This window comes from Larus michahellis, chromosome 14, assembly GCF_964199755.1.
Source record: "Larus michahellis chromosome 14, bLarMic1.1, whole genome shotgun sequence".
In the NCBI taxonomy this organism is placed as follows: Eukaryota; Metazoa; Chordata; class Aves; order Charadriiformes; family Laridae; genus Larus; species Larus michahellis.
Window position 1 is genome coordinate 6,314,569 of NC_133909.1, and position 24,414 is coordinate 6,338,982.

Here is a 24,414-nt window from a genome sequence, read left to right on the forward strand (position 1 = left end):
CCGTGCCCAGCCACCCACCCCAGCACGCACTGGGCTCTCCCCTTCTCCACCCGCTTCAAAACACAACTTCAAAGGAGCTGGGAGGAACCGAAAGATTTTTCCAGCTTATTTTTTCAACCAGGAACAGGAGTGGATTTGCTGAGCAAGAACTCATGGAAGTGGAAGGCGGAGGGCCACCGCAAGCACGAGCTCAACACCCTACTAGATGTCAGCGAATCCAAGCTGGACCCAAGCCGGACCCAAGCCGCAGCACCCAGGGACAGCTTTAGCACAGCAGGGCAGTTCCCCGAGGCTCTGCCAGGCTCTGGACGAGTCACCGCTGGCAAAGCCAACAGGACCGGCTCTGCAGCCGCTGCCCCAGCCTCGCTATGCGTCACCTGGATTTGGCCTGGCCGGCGGGACGTGCCTGGGCCCACGGTGCCCTCTGGGCTGTGCCAGCCCACGCCGTGCCCACCACGTTGCCCAGCACACCAGGGTCCCCGCTGCTTGGAATGGGGTCCGGGGGGCCATGCCCTGGTGTCCTGATAGTCCTAACAGTGACTGGTCCTAATAGTAGCTGGTCCTAATGGTGACTAGTCCTAATGGTGACCAGTCCTAACAGTGATTTTTCCTAATAGTGCCCAATTCTAATAGAGCCTGGTCCTGACAGTGACAAGTCCTAATAGTGATTTTTCATAATAGTGCCCAGTCCTATTATGAAAAATAGGATAGTGTCCTATATCTATCCTGATAGTGCCCAGTCCTAATAGTGCCTGGTCCTAATAGTGACAAGTCCTAACAGTGACCGGTCCTAGTAGTAGCTGGTCCTAATGGTAACCAGTCCTAATTGTGACCCATCCTAATAGTAACCGGTCCTAATAGTGATTTTTCCTAATAGTAACCGGTCCTAATAGTGATTTTTCCTAATAGTGCCCAGTCCTGATAGTGCCCGGTCCTAATAGTGACTGGTCCTAACAGCGACAAGTGCTGTTAGTGCTCGGTCCTAACAGTGCCTGGTCCTCATAGTGCCTGGTCCTAATAGTGACCAGTCCTAGTAGTGACCAGTGCCGGCAGCGCCGGGCCCCGGCAGCGCCCGGTGCCGGCGGTGCGCAGCTCCCAGCCGCCAGTGCCGGGGCGCGGAGGCGGGGGCAGGCGGCAGAGCTCCCTCCCCGCCGGGGGCCGGCACCCCCAGGGGCCGCGGTGTCGCCGAGCGGGGCGGGGAGCGGCGGGGACACCCACGCGTGACGCGCCGGGCGGGGACCACGCCCCCTCGAGACCACGCCCCCCTCGAGACCACGCCCCCTGTAAGCCCCGCCCAGGCCCCGCCCGGCCCAGGTGGAGGCGGCGGCCGGTGCCGCCGGGAGCGGGACGGGAACGGAACTGGGAGCGGGACCACGCCGAGGTGAGCGGGGTCGAGGGTAGGAGCGCGGCGGGGGGTCCTGGTGCCTCCGCGCCGCTTCGCTTCCCGGCCGCCCGGTTCGTGGCTGCTTTGTGACCGGCCGCGTCCCGCCAGCTTCCTCCTCCGCCCCACGCCTCCCGCCTTGCGGCCGCCCGGCTCGGCCCGGCCCCGGGGTACCGGCCCCGCCGGCGATGGGCGCCTGCCGCTGCCCCCCCGGGGGGCTCTTTGCCGGGGTGGGGATGGCGGCGAGGGTCCCCTTGCTCGGGCTGCGGCCGTGCCCCGCACCTTCCCCGGAGCCGGCACCGCGAATGGATGGCGGGGAGGACCCTCCTCTTCCTCCTCTTCATCACGGAGGGAAGCGGGTGCGTGTCCCGGCGGGGTGACCCGGCCGTGCGGAGGGGAAACCGTGGGGCGGGGGGGCCCTGCCTTCTCCCCTGCCCGGGCCGGGGAGGAAAGCCCTAACCTACTTTCTGGAGCCGATGGCCCGATAAACAAGCGTGTGTGCGGTTTTATTTTTGTTTTGTGGGTTTTTCCCTTCCCAGGCGACCGGGGCTGGCAGTGTCCTTCGGAAGCGGCGGCAGGCTCGAAGCCACAGGCGAGGGCGGGCAGGCCAGGGTGCCCGGGTCCCTGCCCGCTCCCGCTCTGCCCCAGAGCATCCTCCTCCTCCTCCTCCCCTGCCCGTGCCGGGGCTTTGTTGTTGTTGCTGGTTTGAGGTTTGGTTTAAAGGCTCTGGCAGGCTCGCACGTGCTGCCTGAAGCAATGAGTGCTGCCGCCAGCCTTTCGCAAACAAAAGCCTTCGAGATCAGAAGGGTCCGGGTCATCCCACATCCGTACCTGCATCCCACAGGGGGATGCCGGGTGTGGATGTTTGAGCCAGTTGTTCTTTTAGTGTTGGCCCTCAGCCGTTTTGGGGCAGAGGGATGAGGCTGGGCTTTACCCCGGTCCTGCCCTGCCTCGCTGCCAGGCCAGCAGCACCAGGCAGAAGCCATCCCTCCAGGTTTGCCCACAATAGGCCGAGGGCTCTGCTTCTCCCCTCTGAGACCCCACAGCTCTCGCTCAGCTCCCCATGGCCGCGCTCTGCAGGGGGAAGGGGACCTGAGAGGCTGCGTTGTGGCCGCTGGGTCCCTGCAGCAAGAGGAAGTGCCTGCCCTCTTCCCCAGCGCGGCGTCATCCTTCCCGCCGCAGGGAGCTGGGACGTCCTCCTGCCTGCGCGCGCCCAGGTCCTGGATGGTCACTCCCTGGGATTTCCAGGGTGAGCTCATCGTATTGTCAGGGTTGCAGGACGTCAACCCAGCTGGAGGGTGTGGGAGTGCACCCCACCACTGTCCCATGGCTGTGCTGAGCGGGGAAATGCCACCCGGCTTGGCTCACTCCATTGTGCCCTCTGAACAAGGGTCCTTTGGCTCCTGCCTGTTTTCCAAGTGGAAAATCTCGCACAGCTTGAAAACATCCTACCTCCAAAATGAGTTGGAGGGTTCAACTCCACCTCTGCCCCAGGTGCCATGGGCTCTGCACCACAACTGGCTTCGCAAGGGGCTTTCTGGGCCCCTCAGCTGCCATCCTTGGGCTCTGCCATTCTGGGTTCGTTTGCAATTAATGGGGCGGTCAACACCTAGTCCTGCTTGCTCATTTGGAGGGTGGCTTCTGCCTGTTTTGCTCCTGCTTGCTGGTGACCAAAACAAACCTCGGTGGCCTCCCTCCATCCCCGGCTTGGGGGTTTCTTCAGCACCGCTGCAGCTGCGCTGGAGACTGCACCCGGAGGTGCTGCAAGCCACAGGGTGAGAAAGGATAAACCACAGCAGGCGGAGCGGGGTTTGACACCCAAACAGCTGCCCTAGTACAAATTTTGCAAGCCGGGGCCGAGGCTGGTGTTGCTCTGGGATGCGTGTGCGAGTGCTTGATGCATTTCGTGTGTGCCGGGAGAGAGCGGTGCTGCCGGAGCGTGTCCGTGGAGGCTGGCAGGAGGAACAATAGATGCCGGCGGGTGCTGGGGGAGCAGCTCAGAGGCTGGGGTTGTGGGGCCCGGGGGTGGGAATCTGGTGGGGAAGGGGGCTGGCTGGGCCATCTCTCCTTGGGGGAGCTGTAATCCCTTGGGATGCGCTGGGGGATTCGGGCGGCATTTGCGTTGTTTGGCTGCTCTGGGCTGGACGAGGAGCACATGGCTCTTCTGGTTACAGACCTTTTTGTCTTTGATACTGCTCCTATTTAACTCTTGTCGTGAACTTGAGGGATCCCCCAAATAAATCCGTATTCTTTCCCTTGGGTTGTTGGTCTCGATCCAAAAACAACCCTCAGGACTGGAGTCAAAACAGCTTTTTGTCACCAAAGAAAGCGGGGGCAGGTGATGGAGAACCGGCTGGTGGGGCATTCCGAAGGGGGCGGTGGTGGGAGCCCTGCTCCCACATCCTAAAGCATCCATGGCAGCGTGCCGTGCCCTGCGAGGAGGGGACTTGTCCTTCTCCTGCTGTCCCTCTCCTGCTCCGTGGGAGCTGCCCAGGTCGGCTCAGGACTCCCAAGACACTTCCACACTTCCCACAGGCACTGGGAGCCCTGCTGGGACTTGGTGCTGGCAGGGGCCCTGCACCAAAGGAGTCAATTAGTGAAGGCTAAAAACTAATTACTTAAATCTATATGAGCCCACAGGTGATGGGGATCATAAACTCCTCTCTTCTTGAAGAGGTTTTTATCTCATGGCCGCTGGTCCCTGCTGTCCTGCCAGGCTGGGAGATGTCTGGGAATGTGACAAGCCCCCGCTGGGGATGGGCACGGTGTCTTTTAATTACGAGGATCCAGGAGTTGTGGTCGTTTGGGAGCATGCGGTGCTTTGAGTTATGGTAGTTTCCCGGCTTCCGAGTGAGCACTGAAAGCCGTGTGTGTTCTTGCGAGTATGGAAGAAGCCCTTGGCGCTGGTACTCTTTTTCTCACTTAATCCCCATTTCTTAAAAAAACAAACCAAAAAGCAGTTGATCGGTGGCTGCTCTCTTAATGAGGCATTTTGCTGGGAGGGGGGGGAAATCGACTCGGGGGGATGCCTTGGGGAAGGTCCAAGTCCCGGGTGGCCCTGGGACCAACTCTGCCCTCTGCTTGGCCACCGTGCAGGACCCCTGTGTCCCCCTCGTCCTTGGGGACCTGCACCCTCAGGGCTGGCATTATGGGGTGCAGGTCACATTAGCTCAGTGAAGGCAGGGGAAGCCCCCGAATAACTGCCTTGGGAGGGCAGGGGGGCAGCCTGCACCCCTTGTGGAGATCAAGCACTTATGGGGTTTGCAAGTGAGGGCTTCCCCCCCCTCCTCTTTTGTCCTCCAGTAACTTAAATCTGAGAGAATTGTAAGGGTTTTATTGAAGTCCTTTCAAGCTGCCCAGGGAAGGGACCAGGTCTCTGCCTGTGGGGGCAGCGGGGGCGGTGGGAAGGCAGGGAGTCTTGTTCTGTTGCCGTGCCTCAGTTTCCCCACCTGTGAAATGCCACAAATGACTCAGTGTGAAGGTCTCCTGTGAAACCCACTGCTTATCGCCTCCAGGGCAGTTTGAGCAGCCCCTGGCTCAGGACTCACTGCTGTGGCCATACCCTGAGAGGGGGGAGCGTGGGTGCAAACCGACTCACTGGACACCTGCAGCGCCGGAGGCTGCGGCAGGGCACGGGGCAGGGGTGGAATTGGGCAAGTGCCCAGCGATGCTCCTCGGCCTTTTCCCAGGCTGCTGCCATCAGGCAGGAGGGAGAAATCTTCCAGTGTGGGAGGGACACGGTCCCTGTGCTGGATGTCCGGCCCTGTGGTGACCCGCTCAGCCGGGTGACACGTGGCCGGTCACTCCTCGGCGGGATACTCCTGCCCTCTGCTCCCACCCTGGGGATGTGCCCCGCCATCCCTCCCATCCACAGGTGCCTTTTTGGGGTGCTGCAGTTCCCAGGGTGATGGTCCCCTCCTTCCATCAGTCTGTGATTTGTTGGGTTTTTTTTAATTGGCCTTTTGTTTAAAAATAATAATTCCTGATGCATTTGTCTGGTCTGACAGACCTGCTCGGAGCAGGGGAGATGTGGCTGATGCCCCCCGAGATGCCTGATGTGCCGGTGCCCCCTCCCGCACCGCGGGGCTGCCTTCGCTCCCTGTGCGTCATGCGGCAGCTTGTGATGGGGATTTGATGTGGTTATCCCTGTAATTCGCCGGCCCGCAGGAATGCCGGGGCAGGGCTGGGAGTCACCTCCCGTTATGTGTAAGCCCGAAGGCTGCACGCCACGCTCACGGGCAGCCGGGGAGAATCCCCGATGCTCGGCGTTGGCGTGTTCTGCCCTTTCCCCGTCTCCTCGGCAGCGCGAGAGCCTTACTGGGACCGGCACAGGGCTTTTCCATGGGTGATGCTGGAACTGGGGCTAAGTTGGCTCATGCACATGGTGGCTTAACCCAGTCCGAGCGCTCCTGGGGCAGGCATGGAGATGGCTCCTTGAAAATCAGCATCTCCAGCCCCTGCAGTGAGCTGTGCATGCAGCATCCCTGGGGCGGGATGGTGGGCGGGATGGTGGGGGAGACCCCACCACCAGCTCTTGGCAGCTCAGAGGCTGCAAAGTGCGTTGCTGGCACAGGTCCACGGCGATGCCGCGGTGCGGGGAGAGCATCCCATGGTTTGCGTAGGCACCGGTGGGTGTAAGATCCCCCGTGCTGGGCTTGTGCTGTGTTGCAGGGGACGAGCTGCTCCTGGTCAGGCTTTCCTCTGCAGGGTGCAGACCTGGGTGCTTCTGGCCTCGTGGCAATCGGGAGTGAAGGGAACAAAGCCGAGGAATGGCCCGTGTTCGGCTGCTGGTCCTTGGGAGGAGGGAGAGGTGGGCATGGGAGCAACCTCCCTGGGTTGCCGCAGGGAGCCCTGAGGCTTTCGGGGGTGGTTAGCCTCTGGTTTTCCTATCCCCAGGGATGCCTGGAGGGCGGTGAATGGGGAGTGTCAAAGGGGCGGCCTCCAGCCCACTGCCAGCAGAGATGCCACCTTCATCCATGACACAAAGGGAGGCCGTGAAGTCCTTGTCCCCCCTCCTTAGGGGAAATCGGAGGCTGCTGGTGTCCATCCGCACCTCTCCCTTTGCACGGGGGACCAGTGGGGCGAGCAGCCGTGTTGCGTGAGCCTTGAAACGGCTGCGTTGAGATAAGGAGCCTGTCGCTGAAGATAGGGAGTTTTAGCCGAGGGGGATCATCTTGCTACCAGCCTAAGGCTCATCTCGTGGGGCTGAGCACCACCTTCCCGCTGCCGCATCCCCCATGGCACAGGGGTGCTCAGAGCTCACGGTGAGGGGACCCTCCACAAATACCGGGTGCTTCTCCTAGCCCAGTGCTGGTCCGGGTGGTTTGATGGTCTCCGAAACAGGCAGTGGAGGATTGGGGAAGTCTGCAAGTCCGGCCTGAGCCCTTGCACCAAGAGTTGTTTGTCAAAATGAGTGTTTTGCAGACGAACTGGGGGAAGCAGTGTGTCCCCATCACGCTCTTGCACCAAGAATTTTGCTTCGAAGAGGGAAGCGAGAATGAACTCGGTAACAACGGGCGGCGTCGGGATCGCGGGCAGATGGCCTGCAGGCAGGCTGCCCGCCCCTCGCCTCGGGGGAATAAGGACCTGGGACCCCTCAGCCCCTTCCAGAAGGCACAGGAGGAGCGGGAGCACTCCCACCATCATACTCATACACCTTGTGGTTAAGCCAAGATAACGAGGAATTGGAGTAGCTCTGAGTAATTGCGCAGCTCTTGGATAAAACCAAGTTAAATCAGTGCTGGTAGCCTGAGGAATCTGTGTGGCGCCTGGAAAAGAGCTTTCCTTGGGTCTGGAGAGTGCTGCAGTACTGCTGGGGAGCAGCCGATCCCTCCATGCTTTCACCGGTGGAGCTGCCCTTGCTTCCCTCGCTGCCGGCAGAGGCTTTTGCCCTTTGCTCTTCCCGAAGCCGTTGGGGTGACTCAAAGCCTCCACGTGCGCGTCCCCTGCTTGGCTTGGGCTGCAGCACGGGGCCAGGGCTGCCAGGCTGGGGGGAGTCCCCCCCCCCTGTGCTGCCACGGCCCCTCCAGCAGCACACACACCACCCTACCCCGGCCGGTGCGTCCCCACTGTGGGAAGTGGAGTGGGTTCGTGTGGCGTCGCCTGTTTGGGGTTAGTGTGATGTGAGGGAGCGGGGACCCCCCTGGAGGGTCCCCTGGGAAGGAGGTGCTCTCTTCCTGGAGAGCCCCCCAGGAGGGGGGGAGCAGGGATCCCCTGGAGCCCCCCAGGAAGGGGGGAGCAGGAACCCCCAGAGCCCTCTGGGAAGGGGGGGGTGCAGAGCCCCCACAGAGAGCCCCCCGGGAAGGGAGGAGCAGGGGCCCCCAGAGCCTTCCGGGAAGGGGATGCAGGGATGCCCCCTGAAGAGGCCCCCCCGCCCCAGGAAGGGGGGTTCAGGGACCCCCCTGGAGCTTCCTGGGAAGGGGGGAGCGAGGAGGTGCTGGGGTGGGTGGGCAGCAGCGCAGAGGGACCCCGGCTCACTGGGGCTCGCCGCCCACCCCAGCGGGTTGGGAAGCCTCTGGGTGCCGTCACTCGCTTTGCTGGGTGCTGGGGGGGGATCATTGTGCTGGTAAAAAATCAATGAGGGTGGGGAACGGGCTGTGGGTGAGACGTGGGAAATCCTCCATGTGGCTTTTTCCACCTGCTCCCACATCCCGCGGGCAAATCCTTCCCTTTCCGTGCAGCTACCGGTGGCGTCACCCAGGACTGATGGACACACCGGGGCCACGCGTGCTCCCGGCGATGGAGCCCTTGGCCGGGGGAAGCCCAGCACGTGGCCGCTTTGTGCAGCCATGCGAGTGGCCCTGCGCCCTCCCCGGCCCTCGCTTCCCCCCCCCGCCCCGCCGTGGGCAGGCAGGGCTCTGCCTTTATCGGCGGCACCCAGCGCAGCCCTGTGCTCTATCTCCCCTGGTAGTTTTGCTTCCTTCCAGGGTGTGCCGCCGGCTCCTGGCTGGCCCGGGCTGAACAAACCCGGCTGCAGTTGCCCAATGTCCTGCCCCGACACAGAAAATGGGAGAGGGATTTCCTCATGGCAGCACGGGCGAGGTGCGCGGCCGGGCTCTTGCCACCCATCGGTACCCCGTCTTGCCTACCCCAGCAGCCCTGACGGGGATTAAATCTCCTGTGGGTGTCGGTGCCGACCAAGTGGGTTAGTGATGATGGAGGGGGCAGCTTCGGAACCCCCAAAACACAGTGGTCCCCTCTCAAGACTCAGGGTGAAACCTGGCGTCTCGGAGGTTTGCCGTCCGGTGCCCTTGAGGAGGGGTTGGCACGCATTGGGGAAAAGATGGAGTTGCCTTCTCCGTGGTGGGGGTAGAAAAAAAAAAAAATCAACCTGATGTCGTGGTGCCAGAGCGTGAAATGGCCGTGGGGGGGGTGGGTGGTGGTGGTGTCTGTGCCATGGGCACGGGGCTGTACAGGGACATGGAAGTGCCCTAGGGACAGGAGGGTTCCTGCCGTGATGCTGTAAAGTGTATTTTGTCCTTTTGAAAAAAAGCCTAAATACTCAAAGCACAAAAAATAAGTGGAGGTTGAGAGGAGGGGGGCAGTGGATGGGGGTTTGCGGGGTCAGTGCTCTCCAGGTCTCCCTGTTTGAGTGGGTCCACGAGGGACACACGGGTCTGGGCTTTCCAAGAAGAAATATCCTAAGAGATTTAGTTCCCCACCCCAGAAGTATTTTTTCTTTTTTTTTTTTTTATAATATCTTTTCATTTCAAGAGCTGTTTGTCTTGGGCTGCTTCTCTCAGATCGGAAACTTGATACTGGAAAATGGTAAAAAAGCTTTTAGGAAGGGAGCGCAAAGGGGGGGGAAGGTGCCGGGCGGCCGCTCGGGGTCCTGTGCTGGGGTGTGAGCCTGCGGGGGCTCGACGCTCGGAGCGATTGGACCGATTGACTTTTCTATCCAGGGCTCTTTAATAACCGGGAGCACCTTTTAACGAGGCTCCGGCCTTGAGAGAGGTCTTTAACGCGCTCGTGAATCATTTATGGGCAGCAGCAGCAGGCTCTGCCTAATGGACTCTTGGGTGCGAGCTTCAGCGATGGCTGCGGGGGTGTTTCGGGGGTTCTATGGCATCGCTGGCCCCTTTCTCGCTCCCCTGCGGAGATGGAGAGGGAAGAGCAGGGGCTCGTCGTGCTCAGGGTGATGCTCGGAGGGGTCCCACTCCCGACCCCGCACCCTCGGGTGGCTCGGAGCTGCGTTCTCCTCCCGGCTTAATTGCACCAGCCTGATGCACTTTTGTTCTAGCGCTGGTAATGCTGCCTCCCCCCACGCCAACAGGCTCGGGAAGAGCGATCCTGATCCTTCTCTGAGCCTCTCTGGCACTGCATACATCCCCCTCGGCCAGGGCTGCTCTGCAGGGTTGTCTCCAGTGTCTTGTATGATGGTTGTGCTTGTTTGTCCCCAGCTCTGCCCAGCAGGTTGGTGCTTGGCGTTGCTGATGGTCCCTCTGCGTCACTCGGAGCATCCTGGCGTGTCCTATGGTGACGCCTTGTACAAGCCACATCACTTTTTCCATCGCTTTCCTCCTTGGGCGTGCTTCCTTGGGTCACGTCTGTCATGATTCACCCTGGGGCCGGAGCCAGCCCTGGTCGCCCTCCCCGTGCCTTGCCTGGGTGAAGACTAAAACCTCATCCCAGTTGCTCACCAGTGGTCCCGCACACGCTGCCCTCTTGGGAGGGGATGGGGCCTGGGACGCAGGCAGTGTCCCTCGCTGCTGGATGTCAGGCTTTGGCGAGCCTTCGGACAGCTTTGAGAGGGAAGATGGTGGGGGATCTCTTCTTATTGACCAGACCGGGTTACCCCCCTACACCCCCCAACCAATTCTTGCTCCCCCATGGGTGATGGCAGTATCCCCAGTGCATTTTTCTCTTTCCCTGGAGATCTTTTCCAGCCTGAAGTGACACCGTGCTGTCCTGGGGACCCCTCTTCCAGCTGGAAGCACAGCTCCTACCAAGCTCGGGACGTGGTCGTGGGTGCCGAGTCCCGTGTCCGTCACCCCTGCTGGGCTGCTGTCATCACAGAAGCCATCTCCTCCTGCCAGCTCAGCACGTTGCCTCTCACTTCCCTTTCCTGTCCGCAGGGCAGAGCCACCATGGCCACCCCAAGTGCCTGGGGACCCGCAGCCGGGCATGGGGCTGCTGGTGCCGGGGCTGCCAGGCAGAGAGCGATGATCCCGGTGGCAGAGCCCTCCATCTCGGGGCTGGGAGGGCGAAGGGGACCCGGAGGGCTGAGCTCACCGTGAGCTTGCTCTGGATGGAGGCACCAGCTCGCCTGTTCTCAGGCTGAGGGCGCTGGGCCAGAGCGGTGCCAGCGCCGCAGGGGTTGGGTGCCAGCGCTAAACACGTGGGGAGTTAGAAAATGCCTTCCCAGCACCATTCCCGGGGGGTTTTCTCTGGCTGGCATGGGGTAGAACAACTTGTGGATCAGGATACATGCTGGGGGGGTGACCGCTGCCCATGTAGCCGAGGGGACTTCAGCCCTCGGGGGCTGCTCCCTTCCTCCCCCCTCTCTCAATGCCAAATATTGCGTTAATGCACAGAGCCGTGAAAACTGCTCCGGCCGCGCCGCGTGACCGGGACGGCAGGTGCCTGCCGGGCTGTGCCAGCTCCCCCCGGGAGCCGCGTCACCGCGCCTGCCGCTCCGTCCCTCCACCCGTGCCGCACGGGCAGCCGGTGGGGACTGGCACCGGGGTCTTAAACCTGCCTAACTGGGAAGCACGGAGGCCCCTCACCAAGGGCTGCCTGGGGTGTGATGGGAGCAACTGGGGATGGGATTTCAGGATAGGGAGGTAAGAGCGGGGCCATGCAAGAGCACGGTGTCCTCTCGCACCTCGGGATAACACAGTTTGGCTCCGATTTCTGTGCTCCTGGGCTGTGTCGGCTCCCGCCGCTGAGAGCCATTGCCCGGGGCTGGAGGTGGATGCGGGTGTCCCGAGGCTTGCCCTGAGCCCAGCGTGTTCCCGTCCCTGGCTCTCTGGAGCAGCTGCCATCTCCAGATCATTGCTGGCTGCCCTGGGAGGAAAACAAACAGCGTCTCCAGCTTGGCAGCGGGACGGAAAGCTTGGCTTGCTGGGGCTGGACCGCCCGGCTGGTGTTCTCCCAGCTGACAGCTATTAAATACCTCGGCGAGGCACTCGCGGTTCCTGCCCGCTCTTTGCCGATGTCTCGCTTCCCGAGAGCTTCGGCTGGCAGCAGCGGGTGCAAACTCCCTGCCTGCCCTGTGCAGTTCCCCTGCCACGGAGCGAGGTGCATCGCTGCAAACAGCGGCTCTTTCTCCGTGTCCCCAGTGTCTGGCCACCGGTAGCCCTGTCCCCAAGGGAGCCACTGAGCTCAGCTCTCCCTCCATCCTGGATGCTCCTGCAGCCCTCGCCTGCTTTCCCACACGTGGCTTTTCATTGCAGTCTCTCTCCCCTCCAGGCGAGGCAGGAGTTCGGCCGTGCTCCCGGGCGTGAAGGACAGAGGAGGAGGAAGAAGAAGGCGGCCACCACGGGTGTTTGCCATCAAGACACGCTGCGCAGGATCCCTGACACTCTTATGAGGTAGGGAGACCCTGGCGGGGACCGGCACTGGCTGAGTCCCCAGCAGAAATTTGGGGGCTGGTTGCTCCCAGCTTTGGTGCTTAATGGCAGCGAGGGGTGAGGGAGCAGCTGAGCTGCTGGCAGCACCCAAGGGTCCCCATGAGACCAGCACCCAGGGGTGCTGCTTCCATGCCTCTGGGGAGGAGGGGAGGCAGGCAGCCTGCCGGGATGCTGCCTGCGATCACAGATGCTGCCTCCAGCAACATCTCCCCTAGTCCTAGCTGCATTTGTGTGATGGTTTCCTTGCATCTTCCCCACTGGATCCCCACCGTGAACTGATTTATTGCCAAGGCTGGAGAGGAGCAGGGTTAATTTGGGCATGAGGACCCTGCCCTGCCGCCAGCCGGTGCCCCTGGATGGAGGGGTCTCTGTGACAGTATTGCTTGGGCTGCATCTGGCATTCCCCCACCACACACGTGTCTCCTATCTCCAGCATCCAGCCCCGTCCCTGCCCCGCAGTACCCCAGCCGGCCCTGCTGGAAGGGAGCCCAGCACCCATTTTCATGCAGGAGCAGCAGGCCGTCACCTGGCCCCGGAGCTGACGGAGAGCAGCGATGCCCTCTAGTGACACTGGCCTCAGGATCCCATGTCCCCATGGAGGTGGTCCTGGACTCCTGCATCTCCAGGGAGCTGCTCCCATGGGGACCCCGCATGCCTAAAGCCAGGCTTTGCTTGTGGTGGGGTCTGAGGGGAGGGTTGTGCTGGGGGAGCTCCAAAAGTGCCCCTGTGCCCGACTCCCGCTTTGGGGACAGGCTGCCAAGGGGGACCCTGTCGCAGAGGGGGCTGGTGGGGTCCCAATAGCTCAGCTGGTTGCCCATTACCTCAGGAGAGCGGGGCCGTACGAGGCTGGTCGTTGAGATCCTGGGCAGAGAGAGGAGCCAGGGCTGTGGATTGAGCTGGGGTTTTGCAGCCAGTGGCACTGTTGGACCCTGAGCTCGACTTGGGGGCGGGGGGGGGGGGCAGCAGAGGAGCCCCAGCAGGATTCCTGGTCCCCCCAGGGGACTCTGCCATCCCTCGGGTGGAGAGGGCCAGCTCCCAGATCCCATGGGGATGCCAGTCCTTGTGGCCAGCCCGTGGCAGGGCTCGGTGCACGCCACAGGGGATGGATGCGGCAGGTGGCACCATCCCCATGGCCATGCCGGGAGGATGAGGGATGCTCACGAGACCTGTGCGAGTCCCCTGGGTCCTGGCACATGGCCGGGGGATGTGGAGAGGTCAGAGGGGGCCGTGCCTCCCTTCGAGAGCCCCCATAGCCCCTAATAGGATCTGGCACTCCCTTCCTTGCACTCGGATGGAATTACCTTTCCTGCGAGGTAGAGCCGGGCTGCAGGGACCCTCGGGAGGGGATTGCTCGAGGAATTAACCACCTCTTGGCCATTAAGCTTCCCCCTCCTTGCACGTGGTGCTGGGGAGGATTCAGTCTCCCAGCCCGGTGTGTGCACACACGTGCCGGAGGGGAGCATCCCGCATCTCCCCTCCCTCGGGCCACCCTGGTCCCAGCGCCGTGGCTGGAGGTGGCACGGGCTGCCCCAGCCCCTCTCGCTGCAGCAGGAGCCGTCCCCCGCTGTGGGGGCTGTGGTGCAGGTGGGGATGCGAAGAATTTACTGAGCATGGGGTGTTTTCAGGCTCTGTGTGTCCCCTGCCCGGCTGCGTCCCCTCCCTTCCCACCGCTCGCCCCTGCACGGGCAGCTCAAGCTCTTTGCAGACCCCCCAGGAGCATCAGTGATCCCCTTTCAGCTCCTGAACCCTGGGGGCCGGTCCCCCCGTGTCCAAGAGCCCCGGCTCTCTGTGTTCTGTCGGCCCAGCTGGGGCTCACAGGGGACACCCCCATATTTCCATGCATGTGCCAAGTGGGTCAGGCGCATCCCGATGGGATGGGGAGTGCAGCCTGGGCGTCCCACAGGCACGTGATGGGGATGCTCTGACCCTCTCTCCTGCCACCCCTCGCTCTGTTCCCAGTAGGTGAGGTTGGTGCCAGTGGTCCCAGGGGGCCTGGGAGTGAGTGGGAGATGGAACCCACTGTCCACCCAAACCCAGGGAGGGGGAACGGGCATCAGGGACGTGGTGGCTGGGCTGATGATGATGAGCTCGGCAGCATGGGGGGCTGAGGCTGGTGAGACCCCGCTGATGAGGCCCCATCTCCTGCTGGGACTCAGCCTCTCCCCGTGCGTGAGCTCCTGGGGGGATATTTCTTCTCATCTCACTAACTTCTTGTACCCTGCCAGCCTGCCGACCGCCGCCGGCCCGAGATGTCAGCCGGCGACAAGAACGGGGGCAGCCGCTCCAGCAGCAGCCGCCTGCAGAGCAAGAAGCCCCCCAACCTCTCCATCGTCATCCCCCCCCGGGAGGCAGAGGAGGATGGCGCCCGCAAGGAGGTGAGCGATGGGGAGCTGCATCCCATCGCTGGGCTTGGTGGCCTGCCGTCCATGGGGGACCCCCCATATGCCATCCCGTCCCTAATGCCCTGCTTTGTCTTCCAGCCCTCCAAAGTCCCCATCTACCGAAAGAGCAAGAGCCTGCAGGAGCCACGCTCAAAGGGATCCGATGGCTTGGAGCGCCGGCCCGGCTTCCGCCGGCAGACTTCCCTGTCCCAGAGCATCCGCAAGTGAGGGCCGGGCTGGGTCACCAGAGGGGTCCGTCGGTCCCCGTGGGGGTGTTGTGGCTGTGGGTACCGGCAGAGGACTTGGGATGGGGCTGGAGACTCCCAGCTTGGGAGGGAATGCCTTGGAGGGTTCCATGCGGCTCTGCTTTGGCTCACTAGTGTCTGCCTGGGGATAATCCTGCAGCAGAATTGTTTAGTGCTAATTCACACCATTGTTTTGTACGCTGGGGAAATTTCTCAGCCCCGTTTATGTAGGACTTTCACAAGCACCTTGAGCTGTTTGTCTGCTGCAGCCCAGAGCTGATGCACTGTCCTGTGCAAGGCGTGAGCCTTGATGGAGATACCTCTCCAGAGAGACCCGAAGGCCCGCAACCTTCTGCAGCATCCCTTCCCCGACCCATAGCCACGTCAAAACTTGCCCGGCTGCGGGCTGAGCTGAGACACCCCAACCCAATTCACCTGCTGGAGGGGATGCCCAGGCAGGATGGTGGTACCTGGGGTGGGGGGACCAGCTGGGTGACAAGCGTGCCCATCATGTGTCCAGAGGCACCGCGCAATGGTTCGGCGTCAGCAGCGACTGGGAGGGCAAGCGACAGCAATGGCAACGCAAGAGCTTGCAGCACTGCAGCATGAGATACGGCAAGCTGAAGCCTGCCTACCGCGACATGGAGCTGCCCAGCCAGGAGGTGCCCTCCTTCCAAGGCACCGAGTCCCCCAAGCCCACCAAGATGCCCAAGGTAGAGCTCGGGGCGCAGGGTCCTGCTCCCAGCCTTGCTCTCCCACCACCGACACCTCTTCCCTCCTCCAGATCGTGGACCCGCTGGCCAGGGGCCGTCCCTTCCGCCATCCCGATGAGACAGACCGTCCCCACACGCCCCACCACGTCCTGCCCCCGCTCACCCCTGGCGTTGTCTCCTTGGCGTCCTTCAACAGCATCCGCTCCGGCTACAGCCGCCTGCCACGCAGGAAGAGGGAGTCCGTCGCCCACATGAGCTTCAAGGCGGCCGCAGCCCTTCTCCGTGTGAGTTTTGGGGAGCTGGGGTGGGGGTGTCATCATCTTCCCGACTTGAGTTCCAGCTCTATCCCTCACCCGTCATCTTTCCTTCTTGGCTTTTTGCCTTGTACAAAGATCACTGTCTCCCCAGGGCAGGTTTGAGGGGGAGGGTGTGGGGTTTTTTTTTTTAGCCTGACTTCTGCTTAAAAAGAGAAGATTTGGTGAAAATTGGACCACCAAAGTGGTGGAACTTGCACGGCATCCCTATAAAAAAAGCAGCTTCCTGGTTTCACTGCTGAGGAGCCGGGAGACCTTTTATAGGAGACCTTTTTTGCTGCAGGGGAAGCTTCTCCGGCGGCATTCCAGCCCCCGGGGAGCCCTGGACGAGCTTCGGGTTTGGATTTGTGGGACCAAGACCGAACAGGGCATTCAGAGTTCCCTTGTCGTGCTGACTAACGTGGTGGTGGTCCGACGCTGGCTCTGAGGAGCTGAAGGCAGACACTGCTGCCAGCTGCTGCTGCCTGCCCTTCCCACACAGAGGGGAAAGGTGGCTCCTTGGGATTTAATCCTTGCCACCCAGCTTTGGGGAGGGAAGCCACAAGAAACTGGGGGTCTTCTGGTTGTTTACCCTCATTTGCTTCCCCTGCCAAAGGGACGCTCTGTCTTGGAGCCTCTGGCTCCCAAGCCAAGGATCAACAGGAGGACCTTCGTGTACCCCAGCTTCATGGACGAGGACATGGTGGATGCTGCCGATACCCTGGACTCATCCTTCTTCAGTAAGGCAAGCGCCGTTCCACGCTGGTTGCCGGAGCGGGGAGGGGTCCCGATGTCCCTGCATGGGGACTGGATGCAAAGCAGGGCTCTGATGGGGCATCGGTGGCTACTGTGCCCAGCGCTGCAGAGCCCTGGTCTCGGTGATGCTCCTTGGGGGTGGCAGGGAGCAACGCTGCCATCATGGGCACATTTTGCACCCTGTGACATGCAGTTAATGGGGTGTCGATGGGGATCACCCCCCTCGCCAGGCTCCGGGGCCAGGAGGAGCCAAGCTGCCCTGGTGATGGACATGCTTGGTCAGAGGGAGGTTTCTCACCCATTGCGCACATCCAAGAATGCGTCTCCATCCTCCTTCCAGATGGACATGCATGACGAGACGTACTCCATGCCCGATGATGTTTTCGAGTCGCCGCCTCTATCTGCCACATATTTGCGCATGCACCCGGTGGGGGAGGATGCCAGGATGTCCCCCGAGATGGAGCAGCCCACCCCGTGAGTACCAGCTCTCGGTGGGGACTGCCCAGGTCCTCTGCCACAGTCAGGACAATGTCCCCAGCTGTCACTGCCGTGTGGCACTGGGCACTTTTGGCATGCTCCTAGGAGGATGAAGCCAAGAGGTGTCCCTAGCCCTCATCCCAGGCATCCTCTGGCCTTCCCCAGCTCTGGGCTGTGGTGGTGAGGTTGCACCGGGGTTACTTCTCGGCTGGCTCCTTTCAGCAGATGTGAAGGGTTTCTCCTCTCTCTGCAGGCAGGAGGGTGTCCGGCTCGCTTCGGCCTCCACCGGTGCCGACTCCGCTCCCCAGCGGGGCAGGCGCATCGCTTCCAAAGTGAAGCACTTCGCCTTCGACCGCAAGAAACGTTACTATGGGCTGGGGGTGGTGGGGAAGTGGCTGAACAGGACGTACCGCCGCAGCCTGAGCAGCATCGTGCAGTCGCAGCTGGAGATCACCGACAGCCACCGGTGAGGGGGCTCTGGTGGGACAGGGATGGGCTCAGGGCTCCCCAGCTTGTAACTCAGATGTGTGTCCCCCTCAATGCTTGGGGGACTGCAGCATCCCATTGCCCAGCCAGCCTTGAGCTGGTCAAATCTGTGGTCTTTTCCTCCACAGGCCGTATTTCACGTACTGGATCACCTTTGTCCACATCCTCATCACCTTGCTGGTCATCGGCACCTACGGCATCGCCCCCATCGGCTTTGCCCAGCACGTGACGACAGAGTTAGTAAGTTTAAGAGCTGCCGGCTGGGGCTGTCCCCTCCCTGCTCTCCAGTGACATGTCTGGCTCTGAAATGGCAACCAGCTATCTGCTGAGGAAAGCAAGGGTGTCTGGGGGTGCCTTCAACACCCGTGTGGGTTGATCCTCCCTCTGGGATTAATCCTGGGAACCTGCAGCCGTTTGTGTTGCTCCCCCGGTCCCCTGGCTGGAGAGAAGAGCAGGCATCCATAGAATCATAGAATGGTTTGGGTTGGAAGGGACCTTAGAGATCACCCAGTGCCACCCCCTGCCCTGGGCAGGGACACCTCCCACCAGCCCAGGTTGCTCCAAGCCCCGTCCAGCCTGGCCTTGAACCCCTCCAGGGATGGGGCAGCCACAGCTTCTCCGGGCAACCTGGGCCAGGGGCTCACCACCCTCACAGCAAAGAATTTCTTCCTAATATCTAATCTAAATCTCCCCTCTTCCAGTTTAAAACTGCTACCCGTTGTCCTGTCATTACACTCCCTGATAAAGAGTCCCTGCCCATCTTTCCTGTAGCCCCTTTAGGTACTGGAAGGCTGCTATAAGGTGTCCTCGGAGCCTTCTCTTCTCCATCTTCCTGGGGGGACCGTGACCATCACTGTCCCATGCTATCATGCTCCCTGCGAGGGCTGGGAGCATCTTGGGGTGCTGCTGGCTCCTGCTGTTTGAGAGGCTCCATTAAATAGCCCAGGGAAGGGGTCCACGTCCGCTGGAGGAGCAGTGGCGTGTGGCAGCAGCGTGCGTGCCAGCGCAGAGCGTGCCGGCTTTGCAGCAGAGCTGCCCTCCCTCTCCTCCTGCATCGCTGGAGGCACCCCGCAGCCCTTCCCTGTGGATGAAGGGGGCTGCTCAGCCCCCCGTGAGCGGAGGGAGAGGGGGCTGCACCCCCACACATCGCCCCCCCAGCTGACCCTGGCCTGGCTTGGCAGGTGCTGAGGAACAAGGGTGTCTACGAGAGCGTCAAGTATATCCAGCAGGAAAACTTCTGGATCGGGCCCAGCTCGGTAAGGGCTTTGCTGGACCACTGAGGCTCTGCCCTCCGCCAGCCCCTGCTCCCCCTGCCCTGAGCCTACGGGGGTCCCTGGGGTGCTCCTTTCCCGGGGGGGCAGAGCTCAACCCTTCATCCCAGCCTTCTGTCCCGGGCTCTCGGTGCCCCAATCCCTCTGGGACATGCTGCCTGGTCCCAGCCCGGGCTGGGGGCTCAGCAGCGCGTCCTAGATCTGCGGCATCATGGTGGGATGGTCTGAAGAGCCCCCACCCCCTTCCCACCCGCCTTCCCCCCATGGGGGTAACGGAGACTCAGGGCTATCGCTTGTGGGGACCCCCTGCCCCTGCCGAGCTCTCCCCGGGCGCAGCTGGAGGGAGGAGAGGTGTTGAGGGTGGGCCACGGAGCATCCTCTGGACTGGTATCTCCCTCCCAGATCGACCTGATCCACCTGGGAGCCAAGTTCTCCCCCTGCATCCGCAAGGATCGGCAGGTGGAGCGGCTCATCCAGCGCGAGCGGGACCGGGAGCGCAGCTCCGGCTGCTGCGTCCAGAACGATAACTCGGGCTGCATCCAGACCCTGCCGCAGGACTGTTCGGTGGGTGCCACCACCCCCGCGGGCACCGCTGGGGATCCCTGGGGAAATGGGGGGGAGACCATGTCCGCCCTGCACAGCACCAGGGCGGGATGCGTGCGGGGTCAGGGCGGTGCATTCGCTGCCCCATCCTCAGTCTCTTTGTCCTCCCCAGGAGACGCTGGCGACGTTCATCAAGTGGCCGGGCACCAACGCGCCAGCCATGGGCCGGGGTGAGAAGCGGACATCGGGGGCTGTGTGTCACCAGGACCCCAGGTAGGAATGGCAGCTGGGGACAGGCACTGTGGTCACCCAGCTACATGCAGGGCACAGCAGAGGTGCTGCGTTTCCAGCTTGGATGCCTTGAATCCTCTTGTCCAAGGGGCTGGGGGGCTCTTACACACTGTAGGAGAGTGATAAGGAAAAGGGAATCGGTGGGGAAACTGAGGTGGGGCCTGTCCTAAATGTAGGCAGCAATGGGTGATGTCGTTGTCTTGCGCTGGCCCCTGCCTGCTGGCACGCTGCGAGGGGTCAGGGGAGGATGCTGCGAGGGAGAATCAATGGGGTTGTCCGACGGGTGGGAGTGTCCCAGGGTTCACCTGCAGTAGGTGCTGCGGTGGGGTGTTGTAGGACACCAATGTGCAGGATCCCTCCCAAGCCCAGGGAAGGGGCAGGTCCTGGGCATGTCTGTGCCCAAAGCGGATTACTAGTCTGACGGGAGGGATGTGTTGGGGGAACCTGCCCTGACCCCCAGTCCACCTCCTCCCTCCAGGACGTGCGAGGAGCCAGCGTCCAACCCACCCCACGTGTGGCCAGATGACATCACCAAGTGGCCAGTAAGAGCCGGGTGCCACCGCGGGCTGGGTGGCACCATGGTGGCAGCCTCCATGGGAGGCAACAGGCCAGGCTGGGGGGCTTCGGGGAGAGCTTGGGGCCAGACCCTGACCTTGGCTTCTTTCCCTCGTGCTTGTAGATCTGCACCTACGAGACCAAAACCAACCACACGGGCTTCGCCCACATGGACTGCCAGATCAAGGGCAGGCCCTGCTGCATCGGCACCAAGGGCAGGTGGGTCACAGCGATGGGGACACCCAGCCCGGGCTCGGCTCCCCCCTCTACCCTGCGTCCTGTGCCAAGGGGAGAGGGGGTTATGGATGCTTGGGGGGGTGGGAAGCATGGTGGCAGCAGGACCGGCTGCTGGGAGTGGAGAGGGATGCTCGGGGGAACGGGGAGCGAGCCCTGCCCCGAGTGAGCCCGCTGCCTGCCCTCTGCCCAGCTGCGAGATCACGACGCGGGAGTACTGCGAGTTCATGCACGGCTACTTCCATGAGGAGGCGACGCTCTGCTCGCAGGTGAGCGGGGCCCGGGACGCGGGAGGCGATGCTAGCAGCTGGGTCCCGCATCACCCTGCGGATCCCAAGGGGTTTAATGGTATCCTGGGATGTGGTTGGGATGGGTGTGAGCAGGGGGAATGCAGAAGGCAGGGACTTGCCCGAGCTATGGGCCGGGCTCCGGCTGCCGCTGCGTGCCCGCCTTGCCGGTGTGGGGCAGGAGGAAACGTAGGAGTTGAGCCAGCCTCACGCGGGCAGCACCGGTGTCCCTGGGAAAGGCACATCCTGGGCAGGAAAACGGCCCTTCAGCATCTCCTGGGGCACTGGGGGTGCTCGGTTGCTCCCTCCCCAGCACCCGGGCAGTGCGGGTACCCCACACCACCGAGGGTGTCCCCCACAACTGACACATGTCGTCATCATCAGCCCACGCATCCCTGTGACCCATCCTTTGCTCCCGGTGGCTCTGGGGTGTGGGCTGAGCCCCCGTCACCCTCCAAACCCCTCCTGCCCTTGCAGGTGCACTGCCTGGACGAGGTCTGCGGCCTCCTGCCCTTCCTCAACCCGGAGGTCCCCGACCAGTTCTACCGCCTGTGGCTGTCCCTGTTCCTGCATGCCGGGTGAGCCACGGCCCCCAGTGTTCCCAGGGGGTGGGGGGTGACACGGGAGCGGGGTATCCGTTGGGAAGGTCTGTGATCCCTGATGGCTTGGGAGAGAAGAGCGGAGGACACCGCCAGGCTACAGTGACACGTGCCATCGGTGGAGGGTGTCTTGTAAGACGTCTTGTGCCCCAAGGGCTGGGCAGGGGCTCCGGCAGGGCAGGGGTCTCTAACGCAGGGTCTCTTTCCCCAGCATCATCCACTGCCTGGTGTCGGTGACTTTCCAGATGACGGTGCTGAGGGACCTGGAGAAGCTGGCGGGCTGGCATCGCATCTCCATCATTTTCATCCTCAGCGGCATCACGGGCAATCTGGCCAGTGCCATCTTCCTGCCGTACAGGGCGGAGGTGAGGGCTGGGGGGGCGGGGCAGGGGGGGGCTCTGCCCACACCACCCTGACCCCAGCCAGCTCCCCAGGGACCAAGGGGAAGCTCATCCTTGTCCCAGCAGAGGTTTGGGGAGGGGGCTGCAGCCATCAGCGCAGATCTCTGAGCCCCCGGCAGGTTTTGCTGCGGGGGTGGTGGGAGGCTGGTGCCCCCGTGGTGGGGATGGCAGGGGGGTCTCTGCCCCACGTGCGGGGTTCACACATGCTGCGTGGGTCACGGGTGGCCACGTGTCGGTGTGCGTGTGGGGTCCCAGGGCGGGCAGATGGCTAATCTGCTGGCAGCGAAACCCTGCCAGGCTTTAAATGAGATCACACCAAGCACCCTAATCCCCCTGGGGGTGCGTCAGGACGGGGCCCGCGGTGGGGGCTGTGGCCTGGGAGGGGGTGATGCTGCCTGGCTGCTGAGTCACCAGAAGCGCTGGCTCTGCCAAAACAGCGCTGGTGGACTCGTTTCCTCTTCCTCCCATGCCGGGGCTCCCACCCCTGAGCCCTGGGCTGTGGAGTGCAGCCCTCAGAGGGTGGCAGGAGCCAAATGCGTTTTCCGATAGGAGGAGACAGTGCCTGGGGACATGGGGACATATCTGGGGTGACGTACGCAGGCTCTAGCCGTGACTTCTTCCCCTGTCCCCCCAGGTGGGCCCCGCTGGGTCCCAGTTTGGCTTGCTGGCCTGCCTCTTCGTGGAGCTCTTCCAGAGCTGGCAGGTGCTGGAGAAACCCTGGAAAGCCTTCCTCAACCTCTTCGGCATTGTCCTCTTCCTCTTTGTCTGCGGCCTCTTGCCGTGGATTGATAACATCGCTCACCTCTTCGGCTTCCTCAGCGGGCTCCTCCTCTCCTTCGCCTTCCTGCCCTACATCACTTTCGGCACGGTGGACAAGTACCGCAAGCGAGCCATGATCATCGTCTCCTTGCTGGTCTTCGTGGGGCTCTTCGCCTCGCTGGTGGTCTGGCTCTACGTCTACCCTGTGAACTGGCGCTGGATCGAGTATCTCACCTGCCTGCCCTTCACCAGCAAGTTCTGCGAGAAGTACGAGCTGGAGCAGGTCCTGCACTGACCCCGCCGGCGGGGACGGGGCTGGGAGAGGCGCCAGCAGTGATGCTTTCCATGGTTGGTCTTCGCCCTCCCTGCTGGGATGCGGCAGGTCCCGGTCACGGCTTCATCCCCGGGGCTGGTGGGTTTGGGCTCACCCCTGTTAAACGCCGGGGATGCAGTGGGGAGCGGGGCCGGAGCCACCCTGCCTTACACCCCTTTGGGGCTGCCTCTTGGCTTTTCAAGCCATAACTGGTTCGGGGACCGACCCAGGACCCCAGCTGCTGCCTCCGTGGGGAAAGGGACATGAAAGTGGGTTTTTGGTGCACCCTCGGCCAGGCTGGGCTCCCGGCCCCGGGGCTGAAGCTGCCCAGGTCTCCTGCCTGTGCCCCTGCCCCGTCCCACCTCGGTGCCCCTGGGCGCTGCAGCTCATACTGTGAACACGACCCCCTTTTTTGCAGGGGCAGTTTTTTGTTTTTTGTTTTTTATCCGCAGCTCTTTGGCCCGAGGGTTCCCCCAGCTTTGGGCTCCCTGGGGCCCCTGCCATGGCTCTGAGGTGTTCAGAGCTGAGCTTTGAAGGTATTTTTTGGCCGTGCTCTGGCATCTGATGCTCACCTGAGGCTGTTTAAGGAGGCTTGTGCTTCCCCACGTGGGCTTCTCACTGGATGGAGATGCAGGACTTGGTGCAGGGGGGCTCCTTTTCCCCTTATCTCAGTGAAATTCCCTTTTTGGAAGCCAAGAAGCGGCATGAACAGTCTTTGTAGTGCCATACTGGGAGGCAGGTATGGAGAAAAACACCCTGGGGGGCTTATGTGGCTGCTCCTGAAGCTCGCAGACCCCTTGGGAAGCCATCAGTGCTCCCACCTTTCACTTCTGCCTCAAGTCCCTGCTGTTACCCCTTTCCTTTTCTCAAAGCACAGAGACCCAGGTGGCCTCCCTGCCTCAAAGGAAATGCGCAGGACGGGGCCAGTTGCCTTCCCTGCCCGAGGCTGCGCATCCCTGCCTGCCACCAGCCCTGGGCTGCTGTTCCCAGCATCTCCTCCTCCCTCCCACCGGCCCCAGTGCAAAGGCAGGTCCTTCCTGGGGTCCGGGTGACTCCGCTGGGCTGGTTTGGAGCAGGGCTGGTGCCGGGCTGTCTCTCCCCTGGTATGTGTTGCTTTGGTGCTGGTGGGTCTCAGTGCTGTTAAATGGGGGAAGGTGTGAATCCCCCAGCTGGGATGTCCCGCGATGAGTATTCAAGGGCTGGGAGCTTCGCTCCCTCTGTTCACAACCATGCTCCGGCTGAGCTCCAGGAGCTCTGTGGTCCCTCCATCCTTCCCTCCATCCTTCCCTCCATCCTTCCCTCCATCCTTCCCTCCATCCTTCCCTCCAGCACGGGACCGTTTTCAGCCCTGTTCCATCCCTCTGGTCGCTGCTCCAGCCTTAAAACAGACACTTCACCTCATTTGTCTCTTTTTGATACTTTTTTTAAAAGCTGTGGGTTTTTTTCCCCTCTTAATAAATTTCTACTTGTATTTAATGAGACGCACGAGGCCTCTTCTCCCTTCTTAGGCATGGGGCTGTGGCACTTTTAGGGGATGCTGGTTGTTTTGAGGATGGTCGGTGTGGCAGGGAGGGAGGATGAGCTGGCAGTGCCTGGGGACAGTGCTCTGATGTGCAGGGCTGTACTGTCCCCCAGTACCTCTTAAAACCCCTCTGTGGGAGGGGGACAGGGTTTGGAGGGTCTCAAGCAGAAGGGGAAGCCGAATACCTGGAAGAAGATGACGCACGGAGCCTCCTGACCCTTCCCAAGGGCAGAGCCGCCCCTGCCTGCATCCCACCCTTCATCGAATAACCCAGGGCTGGATTTGTCCCCTCTCCCCCAAAGCTGGGATGTCCCAAGGGGTGTTGGATGGCTCCTG

At 62.2% G+C, this 24,414-nt stretch overlaps 1 protein-coding gene across 3 annotated transcripts; it reads left to right on the top strand.

Annotated features, from left to right (window-relative positions):
• The first annotated feature begins 1,278 nt into the window (after positions 1 to 1,278).
• Positions 1,279 to 24,037, top strand: RHBDF2 (rhomboid 5 homolog 2). 3 transcript variants are annotated; one of them, XM_074607807.1, is made up of 19 exons: positions 1,279 to 1,381; positions 11,792 to 11,913; positions 14,178 to 14,327; positions 14,433 to 14,557; positions 15,099 to 15,291; positions 15,363 to 15,575; positions 16,201 to 16,329; positions 16,681 to 16,814; positions 17,071 to 17,283; positions 17,432 to 17,543; positions 18,485 to 18,559; positions 18,977 to 19,138; positions 19,290 to 19,390; positions 19,887 to 19,950; positions 20,088 to 20,182; positions 20,391 to 20,466; positions 20,962 to 21,062; positions 21,295 to 21,448; positions 22,119 to 24,037. In XM_074607807.1, exons 3-19 carry the CDS (start codon positions 14,202 to 14,204, stop codon positions 22,536 to 22,538), a joined length of 2,493 nt encoding a protein of 830 aa, XP_074463908.1. In that variant the 5' UTR covers positions 1,279 to 1,381; positions 11,792 to 11,913; positions 14,178 to 14,201; the 3' UTR covers positions 22,539 to 24,037. The 3 variants fall into 3 exon arrangements, with proteins under 3 accessions (XP_074463908.1, XP_074463906.1, XP_074463907.1); XM_074607805.1 differs by lacking the exon at positions 1,279 to 1,381 and having other exon boundaries at positions 14,178 to 14,557; XM_074607806.1 differs by lacking the exons at positions 1,279 to 1,381; positions 18,485 to 18,559 and having other exon boundaries at positions 14,178 to 14,557.
• The last annotated feature ends 377 nt before the right edge of the window (positions 24,038 to 24,414 follow it).

Bases quoted from the DNA above. Each gene is read 5' to 3' on its own strand.
- RHBDF2 (XM_074607805.1), top strand. From the start codon at position 14,202: ATGTCAGCCGGCGACAAGAACGGGGGCAGCCGCTCCAGCAGCAGCCGC. The intron at 16,330-16,680 runs GCAAGCGCCGTT...TCCTCCTTCCAG, and splicing joins ACTCATCCTTCTTCAGTAAG to ATGGACATGCATGACGAGAC. The intron at 18,560-18,976 runs GTAAGGGCTTTG...TCTCCCTCCCAG, and splicing joins TCTGGATCGGGCCCAGCTCG to ATCGACCTGATCCACCTGGG.